The sequence below is a fragment of the Vulpes vulpes genome, chromosome 14 (assembly GCF_048418805.1).
Source record: "Vulpes vulpes isolate BD-2025 chromosome 14, VulVul3, whole genome shotgun sequence".
Taxonomy (NCBI): domain Eukaryota; kingdom Metazoa; phylum Chordata; class Mammalia; order Carnivora; family Canidae; genus Vulpes; species Vulpes vulpes.
Window position 1 is genome coordinate 86,106,113 of NC_132793.1, and position 18,912 is coordinate 86,125,024.

General features: G+C 39.6%; 1 protein-coding gene across 20 annotated transcripts in view; it reads right to left on the bottom strand.

Moving 5' to 3' along the window:
• Positions 1-18,912, bottom strand: part of FAN1 (FANCD2 and FANCI associated nuclease 1) — a 38,940-nt gene that overhangs the window by 18,943 nt on the left and 1,085 nt on the right. For 14 of the 20 annotated variants that reach the window (XM_025986414.2, XM_072737061.1, XM_072737065.1 and 11 more), the window contains 4 exons: positions 17,448-18,871; positions 14,852-14,992; positions 10,352-10,553; positions 4,678-4,911 (listed from right to left, as the gene is read on the bottom strand). In XM_025986414.2, the coding sequence (XP_025842199.1) occupies positions 4,678-4,911; positions 10,352-10,553; positions 14,852-14,992; positions 17,448-18,717 (1,847 nt within the window). In that variant the 5' untranslated portion in view covers positions 18,718-18,871. The remainder of the gene's footprint in view (positions 1-4,677; positions 4,912-10,351; positions 10,554-14,851; positions 14,993-17,447; positions 18,872-18,912) is intronic. The other 6 variants (XM_072737056.1, XM_072737051.1, XM_072737062.1 and 3 more) reach the window with 1 other exon arrangement.

The following is an 18,912-nucleotide window of genomic DNA, read 5'->3' on the forward strand; positions in this document are numbered from 1 at the left end:
TGATTCATGCCTGTCCTTCTCCCACTGTAGTCATAATCATAATCAAGGCATAATCATAATCTCTCCTTCCAAAATTTCTCATACATATTCACCCCGTTACTGCTGCCACCGGCCCAGTCAAGACCTTCGCCTAGACCACCAAGGTTCTACCAGCCTTCCTGTAGCTTCCCTTGCTTCCTTTCACCCCCTATTCCACAGGATGTTTTTTGGAAAATGTGAAACAGATCACCAGCCTGCCTAAACCTCTTCAGTGTCTTCCCATTGCTCGGAGAACACCGTTGAGTCTGCTCACAGGGCTTCTGAGAATGAGCATCCCCAGCTCTGCATTCCTGTCTGACTTCCCACTTGCATACTGTCCCTGTGGCCACAGAGGTCCTCTGAGTTTCTCCAACTCATCAAGTAGCTCCTGCCTCAGGGCCTGGAGCACAGGTTCCCTGCATGGCCAGATGCACACACCCTGCATGGCTAGCTACCCCTCAATCCTGAGTCTCAATCCAAATGTCACCTCTCCAGGGACACTCTCTACAAAGTGGAACTTGCCCAGCCTGCCCCTCCATCAGCATAACACCTTTCACATGCCACAATTACTCTTATTTTCTATCTCCCCCAGTACAATATAACCTCATGGTGGCACAGACTCTATCTGTCCATGCTGTAATCCCACCACCTAGGCACATTGTAAGTACTCAACACTCAACTCATATATATTGAATAAATGAGGACAGAAAAGACAGGATAGGGGACAGCCCTGGTGGCTCAGCATTTTAGCGCCGCCTTCAGCCTGGGGTGTCCTGGAGACCCAGGATCGAGTCCCACGTCAGGCTCCCTACATGGAGCCTGCTTCTCCCTCTGCTTCTCTGTCTCTCTCTGTGTCTGTGGTGAAAAAATAAATAAAAAATCTTAAAAAAAAAACACACACACATGATATATTTCAGGTACCAACAAGGCTTAACAGATCAGGTATCATATTACCAGGTATTATATAATTACCATTTCTAAAGTCAGTTAAATCCAATTTCATTTACATTTTAAGGCCCTTTGTATAACAAAAAGATGGGGTTTTTTGGGGGAGTGGTTATTTTTGGATATTTTTTTATTGGAGTTCAATTTGCCTACATATAGCATAATACCAGTGCTCATCCAGTCAAGTGCCCCCATCAGTGGCCATCACCCAGTCACCCCAACCCCCCGCCCACCTCCCTTTCCACTACCCCTTGTTTCCCAGAGTTAGGTGTCTCTCATGTTTTGTCACCCTCACTGATATTTTCACTCATTTTCCCTCCTTTCCCCTTTATTCTCTTTCACTATTTTTTATATTCCCCAAATGAATGAGACCATATAATGTTTGTCCTTCTCCGATTGATTTACTTCACTCAGCATAATACCCTCCAGTTCCATCCACGTCAAAGCAAATGGTGGGTATTTGTCGTTTCTAATTGCTGAGTAATATTCCATTGTATACGTAGACCACATCTTCTTTATCCATTCATCTTTCGATGGACACTGAGGCTCCTTCCACAGTTTGGCTATGTGGACATTGCTGCTAGAAACATCGGGGTGCAGGTGTCCTGGCATTTCACTAAACGTTTCATCTGTATCTTTGGGGTAAATCCCCTGCAGTGCAATTAATTGCTGGGTCATAGGGTAGCTCTCTTTTTAACTCTTTGAGGAAGCTCCACACAGTTTTCCAGAGTGGCTGCACCAGTTCACATCCCCACCAACAGTGCAACCGGGTTCCCCTTCCTCCACATCCTCTCCAACATTTGCTATTTCCTGTCTTGTTAATGTTCACCATTCTCACTGGTGTGAGGTGGTATCTCATTGTGGTTTTGATTTGTATTTCCCTGATGGCAAGTAATGTGGAGCATTTTCTCATGTGCTTGTTGGCCATGTCTATGTCTTCCTCTGTGAAATTTCTGTTCATGTCTTTTGCCCATTTTATGATTGGACTGTTTGTTTCTTTGCTGTTGAGTTTAATAAGTTCTCTACAGATCTTGGATACTAGCCTTTTATCTGATACGTCATTTGCAAATATCTTCTCCCATTCTGTAGGTTGTCTTTTAGTTTTATTGACTGTTTCTTTGCTGTCCAGAAGCTTTTGATCTTGAAGAAGTCCCAATAATTCATTTTTGCTTGTGTTTCCCTTGTCTTCATGGACGTATCTTGCAAGAAGTTGCTGTGGCCAAGTTTAAAAAGGGTGTTGCCTGTGTTCTCCTCTAGGATTTTGATGGATTCTTGTCTCACATTTAGATCTTTCATCCATTTTGAGTTTATCTTTGTGTACAGTGTAAGAGAATGGTCTAGTTTCATTCTCCTGCATGTTGCTGTCCAATTTTCCCATAAACATTTATTGAAAAGACTGTCTTTTTTCCCGTGGATAGTCTTTCCTGCTTTGTCGAATATTAGTTGACCATAAAGTTGAGGGTCCACTTCTGGATTCTCTATTCTGTTCCATTGATCTATGTGTCTGTTTTTGTGCCAGTACCACACTGTCTTGATGACCACAGCTTTGTAGTACAACCTGAAATCTGGCATTGTGATGCCCCCAGCTATGGTTTTCTTTTTTAATATTGCCCTGGCTATTTGGGGTGCTATTGTCAATGGGATTGACTCCTTAATTTCTCTTTCTTCAGTCTCATTGTTAGTGTATAGAAATTTCACTGACTTCTGGGCATTGATTTTGTATCCTGCCACACTGCCAAATTGCTGTATGAGTTCTAGCAACCTTGGGGTGGAGTCTTTTGGGTTTTCGATGTACACTATCATGTCATCTTCGAAGAGGGAGAGTTTGACTTCTTCTTTGCCTTTTATTTGAATTTGAATGCCTTTTATTTCTTTTTGTTGCCTGATTGCTGAGGCTAGCACTTCTAGTACTGTGTTGAATAGCAGTGGTGAGAGTGGATATCCCTGTCGTATTCCTGATCTTAGGGGAAAGGCTCCCAGTGTTTCCCCATTGAGAATGATATTTGCTGTGGGCTTTTCGTAGATTGCTTTTAAGATGCTGAGGAATGTTCCCTCTATCCCTACACTCTGAAGAGTTTTGATCAGGAATGGATGCTGTATTTTGTCAACTGCTTTCTCTGCATCTATTGAGAGGATCATAGGGTTCTTGTTTTTTCTCGTTGATATGATCACATTGATTGCTTTACGAGTGTTGAACCAGCCTTGCGTCCCGGGGATAAATCCTACTTGGTCATGGTGAATAATCTTCTTTAATGTACTGTTGGATCCTATTGGCTAGTATCTTGTTGATAATTTTTGCATCCATGTTTATCAAGGGATATTGGTCTATGATTCTCCTTTTTGGTGGGGTCTTTGTCTGGTTTTCGTGGTCTCAAAGTGATGCTGGCCTCATAGAACGAGTTTGGAGTATTCCACTTCTTTCTATCTTTCCAAACAGCTGTAGTAGAATAGGTATGGTTTCTTCTTTAAACGTTTGATAGAATTCCCCTGGGAAGCCATCTGGCCCTGGGCTTTTGTGTCTTGGGAGGTTTTTGATGACTGCTTCAATTTCCTCCCTGGTTATCGGTCTGTTCAGGTTTTCTATTTCTTCCTGTTCCAGTTTTGGTAGTTTGTGGTTTTCCAGAAATGCATCCGTTTCTTGTAGATTACCTAATTCATTGGCATATAGCTGCTCCTAATAGGTTTTTAAAATCGTTTGAATTTCCTTGGTATTAGTGGTGATCTCTCCTTTTTCACTCGTGATTTCATTAATTTGAGTCTTTTTTATTTTTAACAAGGCTGGCTAATCGTTTATCTATCTTTATTAATTTCTTCAAAGAACCAACTCTTGGTTTTGTTGATCTGTTCCACAGTTCTTCTGGTCTCTATTTCATTGAGTTCTGCTCGCATCTTTATTAACTCGTTTCTTCTGCTGGATGTAGGTTTTATTTGCTGTTCTTTCTCCAGCTCCTTTAGGTGCAAGAATTTATTCCAATAGGACACAAACAAGACAGTGAGCTTCCTGACAGCTCAGCAAACTGGGCTAGAGTCCATGTATATCGATGCTGCTTTCATTCCATAATTTCAATGTTATTTTTTAAAGCACACATTAGACAACATATAAACAACTCTCCTAAAATCAAGTATTAGAATCAATTTCAGTTCCACATGAGTCATAAACTTTAAATCAAGAATCATAAGTGCCATTTTAGGAATCTAAATTAATCTTTTTTATAATGATGGGCTTTTAAAGGAAATCCAAGTTGTTTTTTTTTTCCTGTAGGACCTATCCCATTCTTTACCAAAACCTGCTTTTGTCAGTCAAACCAAACATTCACTGAGTCCATGTGCCAAAACAGATTGTGACAATCTCTAATCTTGCACGTGCATGATTTGAGTATACGCACACAAGTTAGAGTTAGTATTAGCTTCATTTGAAGCGTTATTGCTAAGGAAACATTCATCTTCGGCCTTGTTCGTGCCATTAACATATTCACAAGGCAGGTTTGTTCAAGTGTCTATATTTACAAAATGTTTCCTGCCAAAGCTATTTGGGAACATGGGGCAGGAAAAATTTTTGTAGTTCTAACTCCAAACTCATTGGTTTTGGGCAACCTTAATCTAAACATATTTCTATATTCTCCTTATAGTCTCAGAAACATATAATAATAATGAAAACTTTTACGTTCATGTAAAGTGACACAGTTATTATAATGAGCTATTATATGATCTTACCTGATGAGATCGTCTTTGTCTTGGAAGATCTGGGTTTTCCGATTGATGGTGTACCTAGGAAACTCCATTCGGCCAAGATTGACCAAAAGCACAGTCGAAAGCTGTCCCTGACCACCACAGGCGGCTTCCTCATCTTCCAGTGAGTCCGTCAGGGAAAAAAGCAGCAAGACCCGGGAAAAAATAGCTCGAGGACCTTTACAGACTCTCAGTGACTGTCCCGCCAAGGCTTTAGCTCTGAAAAATGTACAGTATAGGGAAATAACTTTGTTTTTTTAAAAAGCATTTGGAGGTTAGATTTTACAAATTATTCTCAGAAAAAATAAAGGTAAGTGGCAATCATTATTCTAACCCTGAAGCAAATCTACCACTTCCAGCTCTGTGAACTTGGAGCTTAACTTAACCTCTTTGAGGCTCAGAGCCTACCCAGGGACATGGTGAAGATTAAATGAGATTCTATCTCCAAATCGTTTGACATAAGGTTTGGCTCAATAAAAAAGCAACACAGGTTTATACTGGTCATGAATGTGTAAAATACAAGAAAAGTCATACAAGTAGCCACTTTCACTTCTTGACACGTGACATTCAGATTAAATAATAGTTATTTATTTAAAATGTCATTATTTGGGTACCCAGCTGGCTCAGTAGGTAAAGCATGCATCTCTTGATCTTGGAGTTGTGGGTTTGAGCCCCATGTTGGGCACAGAGACTACTTAGTAAAAATTTTTTGAAAATAAAATTAAATAAATAAAATAAATAAAATAAAATAAAATAAAATAAAATAAAATGCCATTATCAAAGGCTGTTGGTTAGCATGATTTTGTGTACCAAGAAGTGGTCCCAAGATCTGGTGCTATTCTGTGATGTGCAAAGTTGTCCAAAAGCATCTCTGCTCTAGGGTTACCTCAGAGTAAATTGAATTTGATTCTGGATGCCTTCGAGGTAGGCCTGGAGGTCTGAATTAAATTCAGGGCCACGTGGGCCCTCTGGCTCTTACAACTTGGATACCATCTAGAACAGTGTTTCTCAAACTTAGCACTATTGACATGTGGGCAGGATAATTCTTTGCTGGGGAAAAGGGTGATGTCCTGTGCATTATAGGATACTCAGCAGCATCACTGGCCTCTACCCAGTAAATGCCAGTAGTGTTCACTTCCCTCTTCATCAAGACAATCAAAATGCCTCCAGACATTACCAGATAGATATCCCCTAGAGGGCAAAGTCACTTGCAGTTGAGAACCACTGGCCTAATGGAAGACCTTACTTTCCTATCCATCCCAGAATTATTAACCCAAAGGCAGTGTTGCATCCTAAGGGTGTTACAGAAATTAGTGCACCATCAGATACATGAGGGGACACAGGTGAGATTCCTATCACACCACTATTTAATTAAGAGTCACTTATCTAACAGAGACTGAAGTGCCCACACTTTGTCCCTCTCCATTCAGTACCCCAGGGATGCCCCAGTTGGCCAATTCTCTGAGTTCAGAAGGAACCATTAAACATGGTAAAATGAGCAATGATTATCTACTGGGATTAAGAAAGTATAAATAATGCGCCTTTTCTGTTTCTTCATGATAACAGCAAAGTATAATAACAAGGCACTGCCTTTATTTGGGGCTGTCAGAGACTCAGGTTCCATTGCTGAGTTCTACAACAAAATGAAGAAAGAAAGTACAATCTTAAAGGACAGTGATTTTAGTACAACTAAAATAGCCTTGAGAATCTTATGTTCCTACAAGTCCAAAGTCAGGGATTAAAAAAAAAAAAAAGTTAACCTTATTTCTTTTATTTCTGTTCATATCCTTAGTGCTTATACTGAGAGCACTGCTAATTTCAATGTTCACTTACTTATAAAATGTTACATATGGTTACATAAAATACTTAAATACAATTAAAGAAATTGCATTTCTATATACTAATATACCTATATACCAATAATGAAGCAAAAAAAAGATAAATTTTAAAAATCTCATTTACAAGTGTACCAAAAATAGTAAGATTTCTAGGAATAAACCTAACCAAAGAGGTAAAAGTCCTGTACACTGAAAACTATAAAATGCTCATGAAAGAAACTGAAGAGGACACAAAGAAATGGAAAGACATTCCATGCTCATAGATCAAAGAACAAATATTGTTAAAATGTCTATACTACCCAAAGCAATCTACACATTTAATGCAATCCCTGTCAGAATACCAACAGCATTTTTCACAGAACTAGAACAAAGAAGCCTAAAATTTATATGGAATCACAGAAGACCCCAAATAGCCAAAGTAATCTTCAAAAAGAAAAACAAAGATGGAGGATCATGATTCCAGACTTCAAGTTATATTACAAAGCTGTAGTAATCCATAATCTCTATACCCAACATGGGCCTTAAACTCATAACCCCGAAATCAAGAGTCCCATGCTCTAACAACTGAAGCCTGCCAGGCACCCACAAAGCTACATCAAAGGTGTATGGTTCTAGCACAAATAAAGACACACAGATCAATACAACAGAACATAAAATCCAGAAATGAACCAACAATTATACAGTCAATTAATCTTCAACAAAGCAGGAAAGAACATCCAGTCGGAAAGACAGTCTCTACAACAAATGGTGTTGAGAAAACTGGCAGCCAGCCACATACAGAAGAATGAAACTGAACCACTTCCTTGCAGCATACACAAAAATAAGTTAAAAATGGATTAAAGACCTAAATGTGATTCAGGAAACCATAAAAATTCTAGAGGAGAAAACAGGCATCAACTTCTTTGACATCAGTTGAAGCAGGTTCTTACTAGATACATCCCCTGAAGCAAGGGTAACAAAAACAAAAATAAACTACTGGGACTATATCAAAATAAAAAGCTTCTGCACAGTGAAGGAAATAATTAACAAAACTAAAAGATAACTTACAGAATGGGAGAAGATATTTGCAAATAACATCCAAGAAAGGATACACAAAGAACTTACATAATTCAACACACCCAAAAAACCCCACAAATAATCCAATTAAAAAATGGGCAGAAGACATGAACAGACATTTCTCCAAAGAAGGCATACAGATCGGGACACGTGGGTGGCTCAGCAGTTGAGCGCCTGCCTTTGGTCCACAGCATGATCCTGGAATTCCGGGATTGAGTCCCACCCACAGCAGGCTCCCTGCATGGAGCCTCCTTCTCCCTCTGCAATGTCTTCTGCCTCTCCCTCTGTGTCTCCCATGAATAAATAAGTAAAATCTTAAATTAAAAAAAAAAAAAAAAGACAAACAGATGGCCAACAGACATATGAAAAGATACTCATCACTCACCATCAGGAATATGCAAATCAAAACCACAATGAGATATCACCCCCCACCTGTCAGAATGGCTAAAATCAACATCACAAGAAAAACAGATGCTGGTGAGGATCTGGAGAAAAGGAACCTGCCTGCACTGTTGGTGGGAATGCACAATGGTGCAGTTACTTATTCTAGAAAACATACGGAGCTCTCTCAGAAAATTAAAAATAGAACTAACCCATGATCCAGCAATTTTACTACTAGGTATTTACCCAAAGAATACAAAAATACTGATTCGAAGGGATACATGTACTCTGGTGTATTAGCAGCATCATTTAAAATAGCCAATTTATGGAAGCAGTCCAAGTATCCATTAACTGATGAATGGATTAAGATGTGGTATATACATACAATGGAATATTATTTAACCATAAAAAAGAATGAAATCTTGCCATTTGCAACGACATGGATGGATCCAGAGAATATTATGCTAAGTGAAATAAGTCAGAGAAAGACAAATTCTGTATGATTTCACTCACATGTGGAATTTAAGAAACAAAACAAGCAAAGGGGAAAAAATTAAAGGGAGGGAGAGAGAAAGAGAAATCAAGAAACAGACTTTTAATTATAGAGAACAAACTGATGGTTATCAGAGGGGAGGGGAGTGTGGGGATGGGTGAAATAGGTGATAGGGATTAAGGAGTGCACTTGTCATTATAAGCACTGGGTACTGAATGGAAGTGTTGAATCGCTATATTGTACAACCTGAAACTAGTATAATACTGTATGTTAACTGACTAGAAGTAAAATAAAAGCAAAAAAATATAGGGATGCCTGGGTAGCTCAAAGGTTGAGCATCTGCCTTCGACTCAGGGTGTGATCCCGGTTCAGGGATCAAGTCCCACATTGTTATCCTTGCAGGGAGCCTGCTTCTCCCTCTGCCTATGTCTCTGCCTCTCTCTCTGTGTCTCTCATGAATAAATAAATAAAATTTAAAAAAAAATTTAAAAAAGAAAGAACTTAGGTGGGCCCAGATGGCTCAGGCAGTTAAGCATCTGCCTTTGGCTCAGGTCATGATCCCAGGGTTCTGGGATCCAGCCCCTCATCAAGCTCCCTGTTCAGTGGGGAGCCTGCTTCTCCTTCTCCCTCTGCCTTCTGCTCCCTCTGCTTGTGCTTTCTCTCTTGCTCTCTGTCAAATAAATAAAAATCCTTAAAATTAAAAAAAAAAAAGAAAATAAAGAGAAAGGACTTAGGCAAAGTGGGTTCTCTAAAATAAAGAGAAAGGACTTAGGGGACCGCCTGGGTGGCTCAAGTCAGTTGAGTGTTTGACTCTTAGTCATGGTCCCCAGGTTGTGAGATCAAACCACATCAGGCTCTGTACTCAGTGGGGAGTATGCTTGAGCTTCTTTCCCTGACTCTCCACAACCTGCCCCCCAGCTCGTGTATGCTCTTGCTTGCTCAAACACTCTCTCTCTCAAATTAATCATCTTTAAAAAAAGAAAGACCTTAGAAGACATTTAATATACAACGAAGATTTTATAATCCTAAAGTCAATTAACTATAAATACATAATTAAAATATTTTTTAAAAACCTATAGTATTAAACTTTTTGAAGAGTTAGTAGTGACAGTTTTCTTAATAATGCATGTCTTGTTTGTAGCTATGTTTTTTAAAAGATTAATATTTGTAGTATCTCCCAACAAAGATTGGCTCTTGACACATAACAGCTGAAAGTTACTTGTACACATGCACATATATGCCCATGTGTGTATTTAGAAAGACACACTATATATTACACAAAATAAACATTGACATTGTTTTAAAGTGTTTTCAAAAGCATCACTTACTTTATCCTCAACAACTCCAGATTAAAGTTAATATAGCTGCATTCTAGAGATAATGTGAAGAAAAAAAAATAAATTCTGAAGATTTTTACATCTTTCCCCAAATTGAAACATTTCAAGGTCTTCACAAAAGCAAAAGAAACAAACCACAGTTCTTGGTCAATTTTATGTTCTAAACCCAAGAAAAACTACATATTAAGACTGATAGATTATACTTCAATAAAGAGTTGACTAAAATAAATATTCGACCAAATATATTACTGTAAGTCCTGTAGGAAAGGAGTTAAAATTGCATTTTTCTTGAATAATAATATACTAGAATTTACCACATGCCTACTGCTTCCTGATTTATCTTGGTCCTAGAAATTCCTTGGTCTTAGTAGTATTACTTATTAAAAATAAACCAAGAAAGAATCCAGCTATTGTGATAAGGCTCTTCTGTCTTATCAATCTAACTGCAACTGAGATAAGAAATTATAATTTGAAACAATGTACCATCTGTTATCATAAGTTAATATGTGCTATCAACATTTTAATGTTTTTAATGAAACAATATCCAACAAAACCTTTTTAAAATCACTGCACCGATTCCAGGCTGATTCTTGCCCCAAGTGCAGACTGAAGGCTGTTTGGCCAATTTGAGGAAGTTGTTCACCAGCTGCTGTTTCTGTCCATTGGGATTCACCAAGTGGAAGGCCTTTGCCAGGGTTTTCAGTTCAGGAGCAGAAAGCAGTTCAAGTACTTCAGAGAGTTCTTGCAACTCAGACTCTGAAATGGATTAAAAAAAAAAAAAGGTAAACACAGTTTTAAAGATTTTTATTATTTTCTAGCTCTATTGACTTTGAGAAGAATGAAGCTTACTTAAATGCAAATATAATGAACAAGACAAACTTTAACTGAATCTGTAATATCATCAAGGAAGACTTACAATCCAAAGCATACCAGGTGGATGAATAGCTGAGCAAACCATGTGAAACTTAGTTGGGTTATACATTTTAAATGGAGTTGGTGACCTTGAACTCTTGACCTTAGGTCTCTATTGAACTCAAGGAATGAGCAACAAATCCATCCCCCCAATTGATAAAGGGGGAAATTTTTGATGTAAGAACTCTGACACAACAGTTTTTTTCAGTCTGCCCTGGATGGCTCCTGCAGGCCACAGTCCAACTGCCTTAAGGTTCTTTACCATGAGAACTTCAAACAAACCAATCAAAAAGCAAGCTTTGGTCTTGCTCGTTTCTGGGAACAGTTTTATTTCATTATACTAATAGCTGATTAGTAGCTGACAATTATGAGGAACTTAGATAGGTACAATAACACTGTTTGAAGTAACATTATGATTTGGGGACAGCAGCTCCCTGAGAATCAACTCTGCATTTGGGAAGTGTCTCTAAAAATCCAAATCCCAGGGGAACAACCATCCAGTCGCCAGTCTCCACTACAGTTTGAGGCAGCTACTTTATGGATAAGACCATTTTGGATTATTCATGCAGAAGCCATTTCTTTTTTGGAATAGGACGGGGTGAGGAGTGAGTTGCTGGACCTCGGATTATGGTTTGCTAGGTTTAGAGGCAGCCAGTGATTGAACTAGTGAGTAGATGGATAAGAGCATAATTAAAGACTTGTTTTTATGGTAGATTTTCTGTAAAAATCTTAAATGTTTCTTTTTCTATGTACAGATGACCACTGTTTTCTTCACTGACTATGTTGTGACATTAAAATGGATTTAAGAAGACAAAACTCTGCCTTTCAGTCTATGAAAAGTTACTAGCCCATAAGATGTTAAGCTCTGGGTTTTTTCCTACTCTGGAAATGCACAGCTCTGCTCTGGATTCCTCTCTGGAAGGTAGAAAGCTACTGGTTATGTATGGCACATTGCAGGGCTTTCCTCATACATTTCTGGCAGATTTGCCCAAATCTTCAGATGGGCTGGGTTGTATATACAGCATCCCCTCCCCCAAATATGGGATCTGAAATAAATACACTGATAGTGATGCTAGATATATTAATTTTTAAAACTGTAAAGTAAATGTCTTTAGTCCTAGGTTTGTGGTGTGTTCATTTGTGTTAATGTACAGCAAAGAGACATGGACTTGATGGTTATGGGGAGTGTATCTTGATATGTGTACAGGGGTGAGTACTGCTAAATTATTAACAGCTTTTCATTCAGGGGTGAGTCATGTGACAAGTGGCCTAATCAGAAAAATGAAGGAGCAAAGATGCAAGCTTTAATAAGTGGTGAAGTAAACAAGATTTTGTATCTGTTTTTTATCAGGTGTTGTAAAATTTGTGCATGGCTTTTTTCGTTGTGGCTTAGTAATAACTGGTAGAGAAGTAGAGGAGGAAAACCCCTCAGCTTTGCTAACCAGTCTTTTCAAAGGTACATAGTTGAGGTGTAAAATCTGATTGGCTTAATGTGTTGAAAAGATCCTATCCTTTATAATATTCACCCCATCCTGTAATCCTCTGTGTAAAGGAATGACATTGTTGTATTCTAGTAATTCACTGTGATTTATAACAAACCATAGATGTCATTCTATTGTGCACTTTTGTCAAACCATTTCCGTGACTTTAATAAACAGAGTAAACTTGCTGACTGCAAAAAAAAAAAAAAAAAAAAATGCAAGTATAATGAAATTCTACTGCAGAAATTGTAATTAGTAGGGACGCCTGGGTGGCTCTGTCAGTGCAGCTGTCCGACTTTTAATTTCAGCTCTGCTCATGATCTCAAGAGTTATGAGATCAAGCCCCACATCAGGCTCTGCACTGGGCACAGAGCCTGCTTAAGATTCTCTTTATTCCTCTCCCTCTACCCCATCCCTCTCTTATTAAAAAAAAAAAAAAAAGAACTGTAATTAGTTTGTCAAACCAATTATTACAGAATATGGAAAATAGGTATCTCATAAAAGTTATAAAATACAATTTCTCACTAAAAAGTAAAGTCTGAATAACATAAAGACACATATGGGGCAGCCCTGGTAGCTCAGCGGTTTAGCAATGCCTTCAGCCCGGGGTGTGATCCTGGAGACCCGGGATCGAGTCCCACGTCAGGCTCTCTGCATGGAGCCTCCTTCTCCCTCTGCCAGTGTCTCTGCCTCTCTCTCTCTCTCTGTGTGTGTGTGTGTGTCTCATGAATAAATAAATAAAAATCTTAAAAAAAAAAAGACACATATGGGTAACTATTATGGCTTAGACACCCTCATTAAAAACTCACTGGTATATTCGCTCTCTGATTACAAGGCCTCCAACTGGACCTCTCCCAAACAGATCAGAGTAAACTGACCATCAGCTCTGCTCCCCCCGTACAGGCCTCTGGCTGGAAATCCTTTAATGTGTTCAATTACTGAACAAACATACACATGTATGCTATCACAAGACCCAGACACCAGTCTAGACCTGAGATTCAGCTGAATCAGACCTGGCTGGTGTCTGCCTTCAAGGCACTTACAGCTTAGGGAAATGCCTTTTTCCTCCATTCAGGAAAGACTTACTGGGTACACACTGCATGCCAAGTAATGGCCCTGGGCACGCTACAATGAACAAACCAAGACCCGGCCACAAGCAGCTCACCTCTTTCTTTGCATGACAAGCAAGTAAGTAGATATGTCAGGTGCTGAGAACTATGATAAATAAAAACAAAACTGGCTGAGGCAAAGCAAACGTAGCAGGAGGGCTGGTTCCATGTAGGGTGGTCAGACTGACCTCTGAAGAGGTGATGCAGAGCTGGGTGAAATGAGGGAACTATGGCAGCAAGTACAAGGCTCTGAAAGCAGTGCACTCAGCTTGCTGCAGAACCCCAAGGAGAACTCTGTGGCCACAGCAGAGTGAGCAGGACCGTGTCCCATGGGGTCATGCAGATCGAGGGCAGGACTTGGACTTGATTGAGCTCAATAGTGAGCCACTGGGGTTGTGGTTAAAGGTCATTTAAAGGTAAGTCAAGGCTCACCTGCAGCAATCACCCGGCATGGATGTCAAACTTGTGAATTTATGAATCTGCACCAAACCATCCAAGTCAGGTGAGGACAGATGCTCCCCAGTGGCCCTTATGGACTGATGTGTGGGAAGCAGTGCTCCAAGCAGGGCCTGCATCCTGCTGCCTAATCCCTCTCATTCAAGCTTCTTAACTGAGCCCCTCTGCCTTTTTTCCCCAGCTCCAGCACATCACCTAACCTCACTTTACTAAGTGCTCTTCACTACAAACTTCCACACAGAAACCACCTGACTTCGGTCTGATTTGCCTATTTCAAGACTGACAAGTCAAGACTATCAGCAACAGGGCAGCCCGCGTGGCTCAGTGGTTTAGCGCCACCTTTGGCCCAGGGTGTGATCCTGGAGACCCCGGATGGAGTCCCATGTCGGGCTCCCTGCATGGAGCCTGCTTCTCCCTGCCTCTCTCTGTCTCCTGTCTCTCTCTCTCTGTGTCTCGAATGAATGAATGAATGAATGAATAAAATTTAAAAAAAAAAAAAAAAAAGACTGTCAGCAGCAACTACCTAAGACTCACATTCTCCCTCCACCAATGTTTCCAGTACAATATCACTTTCAGTCCAGGTAGGTAGGTGCTTAATGGATGCTACAGACAAGACCAACAAAACTACAGTCTCATGGGTTTAAATCAACGAACTTGAGGCAATCAACTTACATACTTCAAGAGCTGTATGTGTGTACATGAGGGGGTGGATGAAGCTTTTAGAGGCAATATTAGCTTCAAGTAAACCAGCTTCATTCTATCACAAAGATGAGGCAGCTGAATGAGTCAGATTCTTGCTAGAAGGTGAGAGCTGAGAAGGGATGAGTTTCTTCGCTGACTCAGTGAGGGAGACTTTTGAGGGCCTTCAGGGACCCAGGGGAGACTTTATTGTCCTCAACATGAGACAGTCAAGAAAACAACAAATAGTCTTCACCCAGGCTAAGAATGGCTTTAACATGAATAATTTGTTGTCCTAAGGTTAAAAATTCAATTTTTAAAAATTAGTATTTGCCAGGCACCAACAGCACCATCATTCTGCAGAAACTGAGTTCTTCATGCCCTATTTTCAGATTACATTTCCTTTGACTAATCATACCTGTCTGCAGAAAGCCTGCTTGCTGCAATTCTCCAATCACAGGTGTTAAATCAGGGGCAATCTCTTCATATTCCAATTTACTCATTTTAATCCAGCTGAATTTACGTTGAAAAAGTCTTACATATAACTTCTGACCACTAGCTGCAATAAAGTTATGAAAAATATTGAAAAATATTATCTCCCTTCTCAAAATAATATTCACTTTTCAAAACAGAGTTGAGTAAAATATATTCTATTAGAAATACACTTATGGTGGGGCACCTGGGTGGCTGTCGGTTAGTTCAGACTCTTGGTTTTGGCTCGGGTCATGATCTCATGGATCATGAGACAAGCCCTGAATCGGGCTCTGTGCTCAGCAGGGAGTCTGCCTGAGATTCTCTCCCTTCGCCCCACCCCCTACTCACACACATGCGCACACTCTCTGAAATAAATAAAATATAATGAATCTCAAAAAAAAAAAAAAAAAGAAAAAGAAATACACCTATGCTTACTCAAGCCCTGGACCAGCTCTGCCACTTGTGAATTATCCGTCTATGAACCTTACCAAGACTCCATTTTCTGTTAAAAAAAGGGGGGGGGGGGGTCCTGGGGAAATAACACCATCTTCCCAATGCTGGTGAAAAGATTAAACAAGATGATGTATTTGATGATGGGCAGATCAACCACTAAAAATTTCCAAAATTGTTAATGGTTATTGGCCATTTCAAAACTTCTAAGAACCAGGTTTCTCATTTTTCTAGCCACCAATACTTTAACTCAGAGAAGCCCTACCCAGAATTCCAGTTTTTTTTTTCTCTGCTTTCAGCTTAATATGCATGACTCTATTATTGGCTGAAAATAATCTGAAAAGATTTTCAAAATATGTGTAGTTTTGGTAAAGCAACCATCCCTAACTCAGTGATCTTGGCAAAGTTATTTGATTAACCTGGTCACAAATTTCCTGTTATCTGGATTATCTTTAAATTTCTGCCAATTCAGGAACCCTGAATGGGTGGCTTAGCGGTTTAGCACCTGCCTTCGGCTCAGGGCACGATCCTGGAGTCCTGGGATCGAGTCCCACATTGGGCCCCCTGCACGAGGCCTGCTTCTCCCTCTGCCTCTCTCTCTCCGTGTCTCTCATGAATAAACAAATAAAATCTTTAAAATAAATAGATTTCTGCCAATTCTAAAATGGTATAATTACACTTCTTAAATCTTCAACTTTTTTTCCTTTTTTTCTTTAAAGAGGGAAACTCAATTAGCAACACTTATTTTCACATAGAGACACTGCAAATGACTATTGGTGGGGAGCCATACACAAGAATCTACAAAACTTGCACTAGGGAAACTATTCATACTTCTCAATTATACAGAGGCACAGAGTCACAGACTACTCAAATGCTCACATGAATGCAACCAGCACCCAACCCAAAGATCTGTGACTTCTGTGGATAGAAGAGTAATGGGGTGTCATTTATGTCCATGTTCTGGTGAGGACAGCACAAGTAGAGATGGAGGCTGTGTGGATAATTTGTGCAACTATGCGCAGAGAAGTATCACTCACATGTTAAAAGTAATACAACGGGATGCCTGAGTGGCTTATTTGGTCAAATGTCTGCCTTTGGCTTAGGTTATGAACTCAGAGTCCTGGGATCCAGCCCCCCATTGGGCTCCTTGCTTAGTGAGGAGTCTGCTTCTCCCTCTCCCTCTGCTCCTCCCCCTGCTCGTGCTGTCAAATAAATAAATAAAATCTCTAAAAAAAAAAAAAAAAAAAGTAATACAACAAAGACTGTAATTTCATTGTGGGAATTTAAAACAAAGACCCTTCTCCTGAACATTACTAGTAATATTTAAGATTTTTTTTTTAAATCCAACTGAAGAGTCAGACAAGATTACTAATAACAAGAGGTGAGCATAGCCCCGAAGTAAGCTTTCCGCAGCTCAGAAGGGACTTCGTTCCAAAAAGCCACCATGGCCCCCTGGATTAGCAGTGCAACAACCAGGGTGGCTTCTGCTCCAAATCAGCACTAAGGGCTTACAGCCACCACTGGCTGCCAAGGAACTGAGGCACAGACCAGTATTTTTAAATGCACCAATTTAGCCTAAAAGTTTCCAATTCCTCCACACCCTACCCTTAAAAAGTGAAGTCTAGAAACCTAAAACATTGTTGGAGGGAAAAATATGCCTTAATATACCTTGGTTTGTTCTTTCCTGTATTCTACTTCACTTTCATTTTTGAGAAAATGGTATGTGAAAACAATAAAGCAACAACCTAAGTTAAGCTTGACTGCATGCTCAGAATGCAAAGTACACTTTCCTAAATCACTATTTTTTTTTAACCTGGAAAAGGCTAGTTTACAACCATCAAATACACATATAAAGGAAAAACAGGTGCTTCCATTATAACCAAAGTAGAGCTTGTAAGGATGATAGTGCAGAAGCAAACATCCCTAGACACAAAATCCTGTCTCTTTGTCATGCATATTCTTCTCAAACCTTGTAGCTGGCTGCTTCCCCTGAGTATTCCCAGAGGGCTCAGAACCACACTGACTCCTTGTGGTCATTAGATTACTAGCCAAATCTGGAAAGCAAATGGAGGAACATAAGGTTAAGATACCTGATAATTGGTAAAATTTAGTTACAATTTCCTTCTCATGTTCATCGAAGAGCATCCTATCCTCTTCATTCTCAAATACAGCTTTCAGCACCACCAGGAAACTCCGAAGGTAGTAGGGATGATTTGGTGGTACTGTTCTTGTTTCATCAGGAACATCATAGCTTGACCCCTGCTCTGAAGTAATTCTGCAAGTGATTTCATTCTTTAGGTCACTATCACCTTCCAGAGGAAGGACATGGATGTTACAGCCTTTAGAAACATCATGTGTAGAACTAGGAGATTTTGTCTCCCAGTTTAACAACTGGGTTTTAGCTTCTGAAGCAACAGTCATTTTTACTTCTTCACAACCACCTGCCTCACATTTTTCAACATCTTTATCATCTACTCCTGTGATACTCTCCCACTTTGCAAGACTTTCCTCTGAAGTAGACTCCACTGGATGCCCAAGAGTTAAATCTGGTGAAAATAACACAGAAGCATTATCTGAGAAGGCAGGGGTGAGGGATGATCGCCCACATTCCTGGGTAGCCTTTTGGCTTTCAGTTTCCAGTATTTTAGTGCCTTCTACACTATGTTCAGAAATTCTCTGTTCCTCAAGAGAGTCACAGGTAAATACGTTTTCCTTTTGAGAACTATTTTCCAAAATTTGATCCTTGTCCTCAATCTCTGAACAGTTGTCAACCAGGTTCCTACCCACTGTGGATAAGGAACTCTGTGGACTCTTATTGGCAAATTCCTCGTTATTCTTACATATTGATTTTTTAGCTTCTATGTATCTTCTGGACAATTTAGATGACAGGCTTCCCAGAGTAATGACTTTCACATTATGATGTCTCTGCTTATCTTGATTTTTGCACATCAATTCATCATTATTTTTAAAGTAAGGGCTGGTCTGCTGTCTTTTGACCATTTTTATGGAATTACTTTGTTCAGGGATTAAACTCGTCTTTGACGGTGACAACTTTCCTGGTGTTACATCTTCTAAGACAACATTGGTTAAATTTACTGTGGACACATCTGAATTCATTAAGCCAACATGCCTCAGATCAACTGGAGTAATGTCATCACTGTTAACACTAACACACTTTTCATCAAGATGCTGGTTTAAGTCATACCTTGGCACCATTTTACTACAAACAGGGCAGGCAAGTTTAGCAGGTGGTGCATTGTTAAAAAATGAAATAATGGAGTTATACTCATTTTTTTTAGTTTTACTGATTGATAAACTTCTACGAGGTCTTTTCTTTGCAGGAGATTTCTCTTCTGACATAATGAGTATTAGAAAAACTGGGTGTTTCCAGTAATAAAACCCGGGATACTACTGGGTAAAGACAGCAGTGGTTCACTTTTACTTCCCTGGGTTGAAATAATAACAAGTGGGCTTCCATTTGACTTCATGTTTTCATGTGGTCAGCTTCTTCTTCCTACAACATAAAACAACATGTGGATTAAAAATAAATACTGT